At 34.1% G+C, this 17,164-nt stretch overlaps 1 protein-coding gene across 1 annotated transcript in view; it reads right to left on the reverse strand.

Annotated features, from left to right (window-relative positions):
* Positions 1-11,755, reverse strand: part of LOC136821643 (cytoskeleton-associated protein 5-like) — a 35,599-nt gene extending 23,844 nt beyond the window's left edge. Inside the window, 1 exon segment of the mRNA XM_067077853.1 lies at positions 11,589-11,755. Coding sequence (XP_066933954.1) covers positions 11,589-11,645 — 57 coding nt within the window. The 5' untranslated portion in view covers positions 11,646-11,755.
* Positions 11,756-17,164: the final 5,409 nt, after the last annotated feature.

Consider the following 17,164-nt stretch of genomic DNA (forward strand, 5'->3'; position numbering starts at 1 on the left):
CGCTTAATACCAGTAACACACTTTTTGCCGTCTGGACAGGGAAAAGCTTGCGAAAGTCGGGTACTGGCTAAAAAAGATATATTTTCTGATTCCGCGCTCCTTAAACAAAAAACGTTTTCAAAACAAAACAAGATGGCGGTTGAAGCGAGGAGATTGATTTTGTGTGTTGATTCATACTTTTTTGAACATTTTCTTTGCTTTAGTGGTCAAGAGACTTTCAAACCAAAGAAACTTTGTAGTGATTTTTCTTTGTAAACTTTTTCAATATTCTGTCATATGTTGTAGTTTTCATAAAGCTTTCTGAGTGAAAATTCTACCTTAAGTTAAATCACTTTCATTTTTAGTTTCTTGTTTTCAAAAAGACTTTATTTTTAGGAAATAATGACTTCTAATATAAATATAAATAAACAGAAATGCAGCTCATGTGTAAATTTGAATAAGATTGGAACATACTTCTTGATGCTACACAAGGTTACTTCTGGATCTGTCGCTGTTAACAAAGGTCTAGGCTAGGACGTAGCATGATTTTCATACTCGACACAGAATCATTTCAAGTAAACTGATTCTGGAATTTGCTGATGGACACTAAAATGGAGTTCATATATAAATTAGAACAAGATTGGAACTTTTTCGATGCTGCTATGTGTGAAGATGATCATTTCTAGATCTGTCTCGTTTAACGAATTGGTGGCTTGATTTTTCAAACTCGACACAGAATTATTTCAAATACCGATTAAATGGGATATGGCAATGGAGACTAAAATGCAGCTCATGTGTAAATTTGAACAAGATTGGAACTTTTTCTATGATGCTACGTGTGAAAATGGTTATTTCTAGATCTGTCTCGTTTAACGAATTGGTGGCTTGATTTTTCAAACTCGACACAAATTATTTCAAATACCGATTAAATGAAATATGGCAATGGAGACCTGTAGCTTGTGTGTAAATTTGAACAAGATTGGAACTTTTTCTATGATGCTACATGTGAAAATGGTGGTTTCTGGATCTGTTTCGTAATACGAATTGGCGGCTTGATTTTTCAAACTCGACACAGAATTATTTCAAATACTAATTTTAAATGGAATATGGACATGGTAAATGGAGACTAAAATGAAGCTCATGTGTAAATTTAAACAAGATTGGAAATTTTTTCATGATGCTACACATTAAATGAAATGGTCATTTCTGGAGCTGTCACATTTAACGGTCGATGGCTTGGATTATTCGACTCACATAATTGTTTTCAAGTCGAATTGACCTTGATGGAGGAAAGAGGGAGAAGATGAACAAAGACAATACAAAGAAGAAGCTCAATAAATCGATGTGACACCATTTTTACATTTTTTGATGTTGTTTCTTATGAGAGTTGAATTTAACGATATTTTGAATTTGATTGTTTACCTTCTGGTAGAAAGTTTCGAGCTTTCAACATGCAATTAATTTTTGATTGACTACATTATGTTTTGTTTATTTTTTCACTTCCCCGTTCTAAGAAATGAAGAAAGGGAGAATTATCCTTGTCGACTTATTTTTCTTTTTTTTTTGCTCGACGCAGTAAAATTTTTAATCCTTTGGCCATCCCTTTCCTGCGGGAAATTTGAAATCTTGTTAAACATTTTTTGGAATTTTTGGAAATCCCGAAATTCGCGAAATTTGCGAAAATTTTGCTTTTGCTGGGCCTTCACGCCTAACGGGCTTCTTGTTTTAGATACATTTTAGCAAGCAGTTTAAAACTGCTTTTTAACTTTTAACTTATAGATTATTTAGACCTGATGATGATGCTAAGACATTGAAATATATTGTCACAAAAATAAATACACATTGTTGATCCCATATTCTTTAATTTTGATGAAAATTCAATGTTTTTACCAAAGAAGTAGTAAAAACAAATGCGACAATTGATTAGAAAATAGTTTTGAAAATATGAAAATATATTGAATAAAAAAACATTCCTCAAACAAAGGGACTTTCACTGATACTCTTTCATAGTTTCAAATGTTTTTATATTTATAATAAATAGAACGTTTTCTATCTTATAATCAAAACATTTGATTGCAAAGTTGCTCGAAATCAACTTTGTTATTTTTTTGTTTACAAAAGCAATAGAGAGGTCACGATCTTTCACTTGTCTGCAGGATATCGTTGCTAAAAGGAGCTTTATTTATCTGACTCAGCATGAAGACACTGCCTAAAATAAGTTCCTTCTATTCCCGTAAAAAACTTTTAATTGAGGTGTCACAAGAATAAAGGATTTTCATTTTGCTAGTAGTAGTGCAGCGGTGGTGGCACCTAATCTAGGTAGGCCTCGTCAAGTTTAACCTTGGCAGAGTTAAGTTAATCCTTGCGTCTCCGCGTTGGTGCTGCATTATACAAAGAGGAAGCTTTTGTTAGATTTTCTCTTGCTTTCCTGACTAAGGGACATTCTTTTGGGTCTGATTTAGCTTGTTTTTGTTTTCTTGGAAGTTGTTCTAGGGCAACTTTTTCTGTGGAATCTTTAGAAGACAAGAGTTTTGTATTATTTGGAAAATAACATACCCTCTCTGACCCTCTGAACTTAAACTAGACTAGTAAACCACGTCGTTGTATTTCGCTGCAGATTAAACTTTTAATGGGATCTATTTTTTTTAATGTTTTCTGAATACAACGACTAGTTCCAAGAGGCGCTTTTTACTAAATAAACGGTGGAGTGCTTTTTATACCGCGGCGGAGTGCTCACTTAAAACAGCGCACTCACTCTCACGGATTAGAATAAAAAAGTAAACAAAACTCAGTACTTTTTATGCTTTAAAAGCCTTATTATTATTATTATTATTTTTTAAATGAGACTTTTCTTGAAAAACTAACATTCACTCAAATTAAAACAAACTCACATCCTGATTATTTTCTTATTTTAATGTATTATAAAAGAAGGTGAGTACAATGGAATATCAGTCAATTTAGAAGCTTTTTTTTTTTGAAAAAATTGAAAGTTCTTTCTTCCAACTACAAGACACAAGGAGTTATTCACAAAAAGTATGATATTTTTGTCTGAATAAAAAGAATATGAACTGGACTGTACCTATCAGCTATAGGTACCCCAAAACAAAAATATTCATATAAGGGGAAAAATCTTTTTCAAAAGAAAAAGATGAACATCTTTTAGAAAAACGACATCAAAATTATAAAATATCAGGCCACTGCAGGCATAAGAAAACTTTCTTTTTGTGGAAGCTAAAAAGAAAAAAGCAAGAGCTTTTACAAAACATAAAATTATATGTATTTGTTCATATTAACCTCTAATTTTGCTATAAAAATTATAAATATATTACCTACAACATAAAATTACTTCCAAAACCAAGTAGATTTTTTTTTTAATTGGTAAATTGGCAAAAATCCAATCAAAATTTTCATAAATTTTATAAGTATATAAACAGTAAGTTTTGAAAGACTTTAACAGTAGGTATAAATTTCAATCTGAACTTGTTCAACAACACCAGGGGACAACAAAAAATTACAAGGTAGAAGTCTGCCCGGGGGGGGGGGGCACTGACCTTGACAACCAACAGGGACGTGCCGCGCCTGGAGTTTGAAAAGTGGACCCTGTGAGATATGAATGTTTGGTAAATTTGGGACCCTTTCAGAAAGATAAATGATGCGGTCGAAAAAATTCATATATTTTCTAATTTCCACCCTAAAAATTGTCTAAAATGACCAAAAATCGACCCAGTCAGGTCTACTATCTTGAAAATTAGTACAAATTTGGGACCATATCTCTAGAGTCTGAAAAAGGGACCCTGATCAGCGGCATGTCCCCGTACTTAATTCAGGGGCCGCGGCAGCGGGGGGCCACCCGGGCCTTGGCCCGACCACATTTTTTCAAAGCAAAAAGAAAATTTACTGATTCAGCTAAATTCTGCGTAAAAACCTTTAAAAAGACCTGTTTTAGGCAATCTAGAATGGCTAATATTCAAAAATTTCTCCCCTTGGCGCCAACCATGGTGGTACCTTTGACACTAAACCGTGGCCCTACCATTTTCAAATTGGAGCCGCGACCCCTGTAATTTTGTTGCCTAAGTGCCCCCTGAAAGTCTGCCAGTAGTGAAAACTCAAAACATCCTCGTACATCTAACATTTAGAGTCAAGGTGAAATCCAGTTAAACGACAGACATCCGAAAACACAGAAAACCAGTCATCTCAATGTAAAATGTTGTTAATTTCATTCACAAATAGAACCAAGATGTGTCTCAGTGGTCAGCTTGTCAGAAAATTGTTTCCATATAAAAAGCATTTAATTTTTAAATTCCAAATTATCACTTTTCATCATTTCGACACCATATATTGCACCACCAAAAATGTTGTATAAATACCATACTTTTCATCTTAATTTTTGAGGATTTCTGTAGCCATTTCAAAGTTACATTCTCTGGGATAAGGTTATCAAGTTCAACTTGTACTATAGAAAAAAGCATTGGTCTGTTACCCAATGAATGTGAGCATATTAACATGAACATTCCCTGCAAAAAGTATATCCTGCATGCAGTCATAGTCATGGAATCTGTGTTCAGCTGTGTTATAGTGTCATAATAAATATCGCACTTGTACTATAGATTTACCAACGTACCAAGCCAACAAAATTTCAAAGATCCCAGTGTTAAAAGATGTCATGAATGTTTATAACCATACATAATCAAAAAATCTTTCAATCACAACAATCACATGAAAAAGTGAAAGTATATAATCCATATTATGAGTTTGTTTGTTTTTTGAATATATCAACGTCCCAACCAAGACAAAAACAATGTATGAATAAAGTATCTCAGATAGAGAATGCCAAGACAGGTTAAATCTGTGTTTATAAACATTAAAGCATTAAAAAACTTCTCTTCTCAGTTTAGCAAAAAAGTTAGAGAAGTCCTCGCCACGTTTTTCTGTTTTTGTGTTTATAATTTTTTTCTCATCCATAACTCCGAGAAACTCAAATATTGCGATGAGAATAGAAGAAAAAATAAGCCGTGTCCATTCATTTTATCTTCCCTCTTTTTCGAGGGAACGTTGCCTGAGATTAGATTGAAGCAAAATCCCGTATTGCACCACTTGGAACTAGTCTGTCTTTCCAATCCACTCTCCCGCGGCAATTTCTATTTTTTATAAGAACTCTTTATTATAAGCACTATTCCCGCGTTCCTGTGTCCAAGGAAAGACAGACGCTTGCTAGTCTAAACTTAAACTAAAAAGTAACACTTTTTTCATGCTTTTTAGTTCATTTTGGTTGGTTCTTAAAACCTACCTTATGGACACCTCAAAAATGATGGCAAAAATTATTGTGAGTGAACTCCTAACATTACAGAGTAGCTACCAGTATCCATTACACTTAGTTCCTGAAGGAAACTTATTTAGATATATAAGAAATAATATAGAAATGAAAGATAATGACAAAATCATAAAATATGACTGCAAACAGGAAAATAACACTAAAAAAGGATTGTGATGCTAAAATTAAGGTTGGGTATAAAATCATATCAATCAGAATATCACACTCCATAGAACAATAAAAGATAATTTCATTATTAATTATTATTATTATTAATTTTTTGGTAAAGCAGGTCAGGTTCTATATACAAAACTATATACAATTATACACAATTCTGTACATATTGGCAGTAAAAAACTGATGTGGACCTACTGACTGCTAGCTGCTAAGAGATACATACAACCAAACAAAAGCCTTTTAAAATAATGATTCTGTTCTAACGCCATTAAAAAGTTTCACAAAGATGAGTACGCACACCAAACTTCCAAAACATGCAAATTGAAAGCAGTAATCATGATGCAGTATCATGCTTTCTTTCCCGTGCAAAAAAATATTGAAACCCCTTTTTGATCTACAGGTTTGTAGATAAAATTTGCTAACAAATATATGGTGAAATATCTTTAGAGAGAGAAAACGAAATAATAAACTTCTTTCTTCTTTTTGACGACTACTCTAGCAAAAAACTTCCTTTCATGAAGACCAAATTTCATATAACAGTGCTTAAAAAAATCTACAATATATATGTAAGCCTTCCTTCTTAAACTACCCCCTTCTTTGCTCCAGACGCCCGCGCTCGATAGGATCGATCATCGGAACGGCTCGATGACGGATCGATATGTGATCGATGGATTACTTAACGATCCGGATAGGAGATCGATAGAGGATCGATACTCAAGATTTTTTTAAGCTTATGATTAGTTATCGATTATTTATCGATCTATCATCGATCTTTTATCGACTTATCAACCCTATCGACTCATACTCGATTTACGATCGATAACAAATCGATTAACGATCGATAACGAATCCATTAACAATCAATGACGAATCAGTATACTTGATTGAAATACTAGCTCGATAATGGATCAACGAAGGATCGATACTCAAGACTTTTTAATGGCTGAATCTTCCATCGATCTCCTATCCGGATCGTTAAGTAATCCATCGATCACATATCGATCCATCATCGAGCCGTTCCGATGATCGATCCTATCGAGCGCGGGCGTCTGGTTTGCTACCCCCCCCCCTTTTTCATGAAACAAAGGCCCCCCCCCTTTTTCATGAAACAAAGGGGAGAGACTAGGGTTTTCAAGAGAAGCAAATTTAATCTTTCTTCTACAAGATTACACTTTAATATAATGCCAACTTGAATCGTTTTGCCACTAATTTGGTATTCTTCGTTCCAGACACTTTGCGCGTGTTCCACTACAGATTTTTTTCATAAATTTCGATTTAAAAGCCTATACTCTGCGCGAAAGAGAAATTGTTTATTTTTTAATACGCGGTTCATTAAACTCAAATCAAATGACTTTGCAAGTTTGGTGAAATGTTGGTGGAATGGCCGCCCCATGTTGCGTAAGATAGTCCCACCAAGCAGGATATCGTTGCAACGGTAGCCTCTAAAATTGACATTTTTCAAATATTATGTATTAAGCCATAAGCAAAAAGCTCGTACCCATGTCTATTTTTAGCTGTTAAAGCATAATAAAGAAACTTTGATATTCAAAATCTACTCGAAATTCCGCTTCCACTGATATATAACATGATAGGGTTATTTTCAAGTTAATATTCCGGTTTTTTTGGATTTCGGCCTAAAAATGACCCATTTTTGGCCGAAAAAGTGATGAAACGCTAAAAATCATAAATGAGAAATATGTAATTATTTTCCTGAATTTGTAAGAAATATTATAATTTTAATGTAAAGTTGTCAAAAATACATACTAGAATGAGAAAAATAAACTTAGAAAGTTAAAACATGAGCTAAATCCTAAAAAAAAAAACGGGTTTTTCCAAAATTAGCCTACGAAACATTTTGATCAAAAATGATAAAATCCACCTTGCAGGACCTCTAGTTCATTGTAATTCTGCATTTTTGATTGGCTCCATTTTTTGCATATTCTGATATATACTCTACCTATTTGAAGAATTTTCAAGCAAAGAAATCTCAATTCAAGTACAATTGACGAAAAGAGAGGGGAATTTTGACATAGGCCCAAATTTTCCGTCACGGCGTGACAAAAACTAAAAAGGGCTATATACAGAAAATCTTGTGGGTTGATTTTTGAATTTCTATTTTAGGTTTCTGATTAACACTATATGGTTGATGTTTCATGGAGAAAATTAAGACCTGATTCCACTCTCATAGATTTTTACAGGCTATTGAAAATTTTCCGTCACGGCGTGACAAAAACTCTGACCTAGTACTAGTCAGTGAAAAAATGGATTTAAAAGCCTCAAATCATAGATTAACCAGTCCAGGTCCTATAGAAAGTTGACTCAGCTTGCAAAAGAGGCCTTTTGGTTAGTTTTTTGAATCTATACCTGAAAAAAAAAAACCTGTAATAAGGACATCATTCCAAAGCAGTTTTTTCAGTACCGTGGCAGCAGGCTCAGACTTAGCCGTGAATTGATAATATGCGAGTTGCGAGTTGGTCCTGCGAGTTGCGAGTTGCTATCAAATATGCGAGTTGCGAGTTGGTTTTTGCGAGTTGCGAGTTACGAGTTGCTATTTTAACCAAATAAAAGTGCGAGTTGCGAGTTGAAAATTTCACGTTAAGACATCAAAATCGCGAGTTGCAGATTAAAATCACGAGTTGCAGATTAAAATCGCGAGTTGAAAAATCAAAAGTGCGAGTTGAAAATTTAAATCGCGAGTTGAAAAATCAAAAGTGCGAGTTGAAAATTAAAATCGCGAGTTGCAAATTGAAATCACGAGTTGCAAATTAAAATCGCGAGTTGAAAATTGAAATCGCGAGTTGCAAATTGAAATCACGAGTTGCAAATTAAAATCGCGAGTTGAAAATTGAAATCGCGAGTTGCAAATTAAAATTGACAGTTGAAATGAAAATTTGCTTTCGTAGTCATAATTATATGAATTTCGCATTTTTGCAGTTTGATTATTGTCTTTATTTTGCAGAAATACGGTATATTTTGAGGGTAAAGAAATATTTTTTTTAGACTATCAAGCGTCTGGTTTTCTGAGTTACGATAGTGAATAGTGCTTGTTGTATTGTGAAGATGAAATATCGAGACAGAGACATCAAGACAAGATAATAGATATATTATTGTTCTTTATACTATATATATTGTAGATCGGTTCGTTATACGCATGCGCCGTTACATTTTGAGTTTATCTTTTGTACATATTATGGTAGTTGATAGTTGGATATTGAAGAGATAGGATATACTTTACTCACCGTGTTTACAATATTATAGTGCTTATCCATATGAAATAATGCGCGCGCGTGCGGGGTTTAAAAAGCAGCACGGCACAGCACAGAGTGGGGGGTTATTCGTGAGTGTACGCGTGTGTTGATAGCTTAAGGTTAAGCAGCGTCCAGCGCGGAATTCGAAGGTTAACTGCTGGTTTTTCCAGAAAAAAATTCCCACTGTTGAGAGGAAGTCGACGCCACTCTATTTTTTTCGGTTCAAAAAAAAGATTCTTTTATTAAGGCCCGATCTACATGACACTTTCGAATGTTCGAATGTTTTCATTTCGTCATTTCGAATGTTTTCGTAATTCGGAAAGTAAGTGGCTTTATAAAAATCGAACGCTCAAAACGTTCGAAACCAGAGCGGGCGGGTCATTGAAGTGAATCAAAACATTCTCTGACATTTTTGAACGAATACGCAGAATCTGGGGAAAGTTTTTCAGCTTTTTCTAGATATTTAAAGTCATGCATACCTATTTTAAAGGTTCCTAAAATTCGTTGTCTACTTTTTCTAAGTAGATTTTCCCCATTAAAGGAAAGAAATTCTGATAGTAATTCTCTATATTCTCTTACTAGTAAATTTACTATGGATTGCTCCACGTTTTGGTCTATTCGAAAAACCACAAGCGATTATTCAATCAAAAGTCTTCGGATAAACATGGTGTTATATTTATTATATAAGTGTAGTCGGTCAGTGTGTAAAACAATGCTAAAGGTGAGGCGACCCGTAAGGGCAGCCTCATTCGTTCGGAATGAACTTGCGTCGCAAGGGTCCAGTGGATCGGTGAGACGGGATTTGAGGTCAGCAGATCTCAGTGTGCAGTTCCACTGTTGCGATAAAAGTGTCGGTATTCTCAAAGTAGCGCAAGGAAATGACAGAACGAATGAGAGCTATCGAGCCAATGCTCACAAATGAACGAGTACAACTATTATTTCCAATCTAGGATTTTCTTTCTTTATTCTATCGTAAATATTTATTTTACCACCTACTATATGAAATTTTAAGATTCGAATTACACGAGTTTCACAGTATAAATAGTTTTCTATCAGCTTTTATGCTTCCAATACAAAACTTTTCTCCAATTTTGAACCTAGACATGTCGCCCTAACAAAAAAATTCTCCACACTGGTTGAAACTCACACATTAAAATTTGCAACTCACGATTTTAATTTGCAACTCGCGATTTTAATTTTCAACTCGCACTTTTGATTTTTCAACACGCACTTTTGATTTTTCAACTCGTGATTTTAATTTTCAACTAGCACTTTTGATTTTTCAACTCGCACTTTTGATTTTTCAACTCGCGATTTTAATTTTCAACTCGCGATTTTAATTTGCAACTCGCGATTTTTATGTCTTAACGTGAAATTTTCAACTCGCAACTCGCACTTTTATTTTGTTAAAATAGCAACTCGTAACTCGCAACTCGCAAAAACCAACTCGCAACTCGCATATTTGATAGCAACTCGCAACTCGTAGGACCAACTCGCAACTCGTTTGTTAAAAATCCACGACTTAGCCTATGTGGATTTTTCGGGAATTCATATGTATGTTATATATCAAATTGTCAGAAATTTTATGTAGATTTCAAAAATGGTTAAAAGTAGGGGTTAAAAATGAGGTCAATGAGAAGAAAATGCAAAACTTGATGATTTTTTCTCCTGTTTTGGCCTGCGATTTTACAAAAACCTAAAAAATGCGATAAAAAATTTCTAAAGCGAGGTTAAGCTCTATTTTTTTTTTGCTTTTTGCTACAAAATACCGGGTTGGTCTAAAAAGCAGGGTAGCCAATGGGGTAGCCAATTGGGCTAGGTTATGGGGTACCTCTTTTTGCCTAAACTTTTGAAATCTGAAACCTGTTTAATGTGGAAATAACTATTACAACATCTTGTTAATGATTCCATGTAATAAAATTTAAGATTCCTTTCGAACTTCAGCCACAATAGCCTTTTTTCCAAAGGTACTGAACTTTGTTACTTCTCAAGAGACCTGGCGCCATTTTGTCTTCCTTCTTGGCTTCGTTTGAAAATTTACAGACCCGAATAAAAAATATATACAAAACAGTTTTTAATTTTTTAGATTTAGATTTTATTTATGTTTTTAATTGTTATTTCCGTGAAGTTGTTATTCGATGATAATAGCTTTGGAATCGCCTTTGGGCCATATAATATGATCTCTAATTTGTCATATCTTAACAATCCTTTGTTATTGAATCTATTATTTAATTTAAATCATGTTTAGATGTTTCAAACAATTAATTCCTTTCAAAATTTTTAAATATGGCAGCTTATAATAGTTACAAAAGGTCTTTTTAAATAGCTCTATTATAATGAAGCTTTATTTCTTACTCCTCGTGCATTAACACGTGGTAATTTATATCTTTGTTTATCTTTGGAATCATACATGATCAATCTAAGTATCAATCAGATTCATGCTCCCTGGTCAGTAAAATGTGGTTCTATGCATTCATTTTCGGTATTTCTATTCTGGTCTGTAAAATATTTAGGTACCCCACAACCTAGCCCAATTGGCTACCCCAATTGGCTACCCTGCTTTTTAGACCAACCCCAAAATACCATAGCTTCCCATAAAAATAGGTTTTAGAGAGATTTGAAGACCTTCATTTTTTGACATTTTTAAAATTTTTGGGTACGAGCTTTTTGCTTATAGCTATTATGCAATATGCATTATATGTTTTATGCATTTTGTACTTGTCGGTAAAAAATTACTTTTTTTATCTGAAAATTCCTGTCGTCCACCCTAGATATTATATAAATCCAATATATCAAATGTTTTCTGGAAGAGCCCAAATTCTTACTTTCAAAAGTAGAGGTCAACAAAAAATTAGTACAATGAAAAGATTAACCTTGTGTGTAACTTTTTCCTCAATCGGAAGCTTCTTCCAATCATCTTCCTCGGCCATTGTCAATTATCATTAACCTCTCAACATGTATATATAAATTTTTGTTACAGTAAAGTGTTAAACTTTTGCTAACCTGCTTCCTCAAGAAAATTGGCTCTCGCTTCGTTCCGCGAAAAATTTAGAATATGTAATGGAAAGTGCTATCGACCAATCGGAACACCGGAATTGGAATTTCAGCCAATTGGTGTCGACCATTTTTGACAGAATTTTTTCCAGCATCATGGTAGCTCAAGCAGTGGGACTATAAACATGGAGGTATAAAGAAACAGGAGAAGTATGCTATTGTAACCATGCTCGCCCTACGATTAAAAATATTACGAGGTATGCATGCTCATAATCTCATATATCGTGCATTTTTAATGAGCTCTTTTGTTGATAGGTAAAATCTTATTGGCTAACTTAATTGTTGGAAATAAAATGGGACGAGATTCATTGTTTCTGACATTGGTGTAAGAAAATATTTGGATTAAAAAAGGGCCTGTAAACTTTGCAATCCTTCATCAAATGACAAGATTTTTCGATCAACATTTTCTTCAAGGTGAACACTATTGCTTAATACTTACCTCCAAAATTCTCCAGCGACTTTTTGTCTACAAATTGGGTCTGAAATTGTGTGTGCTTATAAAGAACTTTTCATTTTCTGGCTTGAGAAAATATCTTTTCAAAACAAAATTAAATGGATGACAAAATTGAACGCAAACTTATTTGGTGGAGCTAAATTTTATTTTATTCTCGTATATTAGAAGGCTGGAAATCTTCGATGCTGATAGTAAGAATGTTCAGAGCAAACTTGAGTTCTACTAAAAAGTCCTATTTCATCGGGCGAGCCTAGAATTTCTTTTGATTTATTACATAAAAGAAATCAAAAGACTTTAACGACCAATTACCGACAAATTTATCTCCTGTCTTTCTTTATACCTCTATGCTATAAACAAGACGCAATATCTCGTCAATGCATGCGGCGAGCGGATTATCGCGGAATCGAAATACCTGGAAATTGAGATGCACCACAACATACACTTTCGATTTCGTTTTCAAAAACATTCGATTTCCTTCCAATTTTCCGTATATTTTAGGCCATCCCTTAGCCTTGGTTCTTAGCAGCGGTAATGGGACCTTCTATTATATCAGGAACAAATTTCCAATTTTTTAGGGCCCTGCTTTATTATACCAAACGTTTGACGGAGGAGTGGAATCGGCCCTTTTTTCGGACGGAGTGGCGGACACAGTGATCTTTCATTGGAACTTTTGCAAAATCGGGATTATTTTGGCTAACATCCCTTGTATCTCCTTAAGTAGTGCTCATAAGGGGATGAAATTTGGTATATAAAGTATCCTTATAGCAATGTAAAAGTAGGAAAAAAAGTCTTTTGATACATAAAAATGTTCACCAGTTATTGGGCACTTTCGTTTTCGAGAGATCCCTCTATCCCGTCCTCATCCCGCTCGAGATCCCTCTAAATCGGAATCAAGATAATTCCAGATAGGAAAGTGCTAGAGACTTGAAATTTTCACAGAATGTACTTATATTCGTCCTCTAAAGGATAAAAGAAAAAGAAAGCATCTCTTCTCAGTTAATTTCCTAAAAGTTGGCTAAAACAAGGAAAATTGAATCCGATTAATCCGATCAAAGATCGCCGTGGGAATTTGGCGAAAATTTAGACGGAATTACGGAAATTGGGTTCTCTGACGGAGACGAAAAATTAGACAATTTTAGTGCGGAAAAACGGAATTTAGCAAAAAAAATTGCGGAATTCCGGAATTGGTAAAAGATATTCCAAATTTGCGGAATTTTCGACAAAAATATTGAATTTCAAAGGAATTTTCGGTGACGGAATTTTGGTTCAATTTAAGACGGTTTGACGGAAATTGGAGTAAAAATTGGCGGAATTGCAGAATCGGGTACCCCCTGAAACCCCCCCTCCCGGTCAGCGGTTGAGAATATTTTTTTCAAATTAATTGAAATAATTAGTTGTTGCAAAGTTTATTAGTTTTCATAAGGGACTTTTTTGCAAGATTTTATATTTGACTTTATCTTGAATGAAGATTTTTATAATAAAATATAAGTTTGATAAATTTATAAGCCAAAAACCTTAAAAAAAGGGTCCTTCGAAAAAGTTAAATTCTAAATTACGTAAGTTTTATTTCAAGGTGTAACAAATATTTTAAACAACTCTTAGAAGGTCGAAGTTGAAAATGACGAAGAAAAAATGAGTAAAAAATAGCCTAAACTCGCCTAAACTTTCACCAAAGTACCCAAATCTTATAATGGCTATAGCAAGATGTCGAACAAGGAACGGAATACATCATACTACAGCTGCTAAAAGCAAAATCTAAACATCATTCACGAGAAAGAAAATTTTCTCTTTTTTAATGATTTGATTGTATAAAGGTGTGATAAAACTCATTATAAAGTAATTATGTTCGATTGTTGTTTTCTTGTTATTGCAATCATGTCAAAGGAATTTCATAAAATATCTTTAGCAACAAACTTTCCGTGCAAAATCCATCTGTCTGATGATGGTTTTTCATTGTTAAGTACTTTTATCAAAAAGTATTTCTGATTGGTTGAAAAAACATGAGAAACGACCTTTATTGGTCAAAGAAAGACAATATCTATTATTACGACGACACACATGGTTCAAAGAAAATAAATTTGTGGTCAGTCCAGCAACGCTATACAAGTGTCCTTGTTTATACAATCATGGACAAAATGGGATTTTCCGATGAAATTTTAAACACCACAAATGATTTTTAAGCGCCTTAAACTATAGTTTAAAAGTAGAGTTTTAACTCTGAATTTTGACATGAGACTTAGGCCCTTAGGATCTCAAAATTTAAAAGCTCAAATTTGGTCGAATAAGACTTGGAATACAGCCTAGAAGCCACCGAACTCCTCTAAAATCGAAATATTCCGAGAAATATTCAATGAAAGAAAGTGGAAGTGCTAAAATAGCAATTCTCGGCCGAACTTTAATAATTCTGAAAAACGTTAAAATACACTAAAATGTCAATATATTTCAGCTTTTTTATGCTTATTGATAGCGCTAGATATTCTCTGGCGTCAATCAGTAACGTAAATAATAAGCCTGGTATACACGGGGACGAGGTTGACTTAATCCCTTTGTAATGCTATACCGTGGAGGATCAACAAAGTATATGAATATTACACTGTGACGACAAACAGTGATTCTATTCAGCACGCATTTGACGAGAACAAAAGTGACCATCGCAATAACCAAGGATCTTGTCTGTCAAATTACAACAAAACACATAAAATTAATAACTAGGTAATTACAATGTATAGCAATGTGCCCTCCCAGTTATTACCATAATGGCTTTATGGCAACTCCTGAACTTGGGCACAGGATGTACGGTTACACATTTTGTGGATTGCATTGTGGAGTCACAAGAGTGCTCAAACTGCGAGCAGCGAGCAATGCATAATGCAAATAGTGATCGTCTTAAATGAAGACTCTCCACTAACTAGGTAATTACTGTTTTTATCTATTATATAATAATAGCCGCACATATCTGAAGCCTTTTCTCTGAAGCGTTTTGCTGATTTTCGCTAGCGATTTTAGCTCTCGCGGGACTTTTATTAGGGGTATTGGTTCATTCAAAATCAATAGGATTCTGTCTGTTTTATTCGAAATACGAATAGTCAAATCTCCCTGTTGAAAATCATTAACACGTCACAAAATCAATTACAAAATAGAGAAAAAGTAGCATTACTCCAAACTCATTTTGTCAGTCATTATGCGTGTTTTGACATTTTGACATTCGATAATGCAACAAAGATTATAAATTTGTATAAAAGTTAGTCTTGAACTATTGAACTTGGGTGAATCAAGTCCCTCGAAACTTTTATCCGTCAACAGCAGGTTACTGACTTTTGCAAATCAAGGCTTTTTCAAGGCTTCATGGTACTCGATTTTATTGTTTAAAATTTTAATTTATGTATTATTGGTTGCCAAAATTTAAAGAAATTAACAATGACATTTTGACCTCTGGTTTGGGTCTTATCTTTGAACAAATATGGTACGATTTTAATTATGTGGCTGTCTTTTATGATGGGAGAGTTGAATATTTTACTTGCCAATACCGAGGTTAAATCACTGTTACAATTGATGACTTTGTTTTATGATACTACATAGAAGCAAAGATAGAAAAATTTCTTTCAAAACATTAATTTCAGCAGTGGATTCATTCATATCGGTTCAGCCTCACACATTTAATGGTTGGGTTCATTTCTCAGACTCCTTCTTTACTATGCTTTCTTCTGTCTATATTTCTTCTCTGACAAATTAAGACACATCCAAATTTATCGTATTTTCGCACCGTTCGCACCCGTTTTAAAACATGTTGGCTTATACATCAAAACACCCCCTTCTTCACCGACCCGGTAGTTTTTTTCAGCCAGCGGGAATAGAATACCGTGAAAAGCACAGGCCAATATCATATATTGACCTGTGCAGACCAATCTAGATTCTATTTAGCGCGCAATCAACGCAGAGAAAAGTAACCATGACGACAATCCAAGATCTTGGATGAAGTTCAAAGTTGATATTTTTATTCCCGTCGTTGAAAACTTAACTCAAATATGTCATCCATGCTTTTTGAAAAGAGTCAGTGATAGAGAATCTATAACATAAAGTCTGTCTATTATTTCGATTCAAATTTAAGTGACATTTCCATAATTAAAAGTTTAATAATTACTGTTATACATTTGGGGATCATGTAAAAGAACTCACTTCAATTACACTTGGAGGTTTTTGGAGAATTCGTAAATAGTAAACTGCAAACTGAACTCTATTGTTTCGAGATTAAAAAGTCCAGTGGGTAAACCGTGAATTTCGAATAGGGATGAAATCAAAGTCAATTTCCCAATGGGCTTGAAATCCTAGGTCCAACGTAGGGCCACAAGACTTGTCGGTGGTTATAGAAACCATTCATATGAAGAACGTTTACAAGTCATGAACCTACCCAGCCTCAAGATCCGGCGTAAAATCGGGGACATGGTGGAAGTATATAAACATATTAATGTCTATGATAAATCTTCCCTATGTCAGAAACTTGTTCTTCGAAATCGACCTCAACGTAAGCACAATCTGGAATTAAAGAGGAATTTCGCTGAAGACGGCATTAGAGGATACCAAACGAATTCACTTTACTATAGGAGCATTGATACTTGGAACAATTTGGCAACCAATGTTGTAAATGCACCGTCCGTAGGGAAATTCAAACTAGAATTGACAAACGAATGGAATGATAAGATCTATAAATTGTAAAGATGGAAGATTGTTTCATAGAGGTCGCAATAGACCTGAGAAATACACTTCTATAAATTAAAATTAAAATTCTTCACACCGGGACGAAATTTTTGTCAAATTTTCCAGGGGACTGGGACTAATAAAATTGTTCCTAGTTATTATTTACCTACATTCATCAATGAATAATACTTATTCATATCCTTCTAAATTTAGTCACATCATAAAAATCATAGAAAATTTAGCTAT

This window comes from Clytia hemisphaerica, unplaced genomic scaffold (genome assembly GCF_902728285.1).
Source record: "Clytia hemisphaerica strain Z4C2 unplaced genomic scaffold, Clytia hemisphaerica genome assembly, whole genome shotgun sequence".
Classification (NCBI taxonomy): Eukaryota; Metazoa; Cnidaria; class Hydrozoa; order Leptothecata; family Clytiidae; genus Clytia; species Clytia hemisphaerica.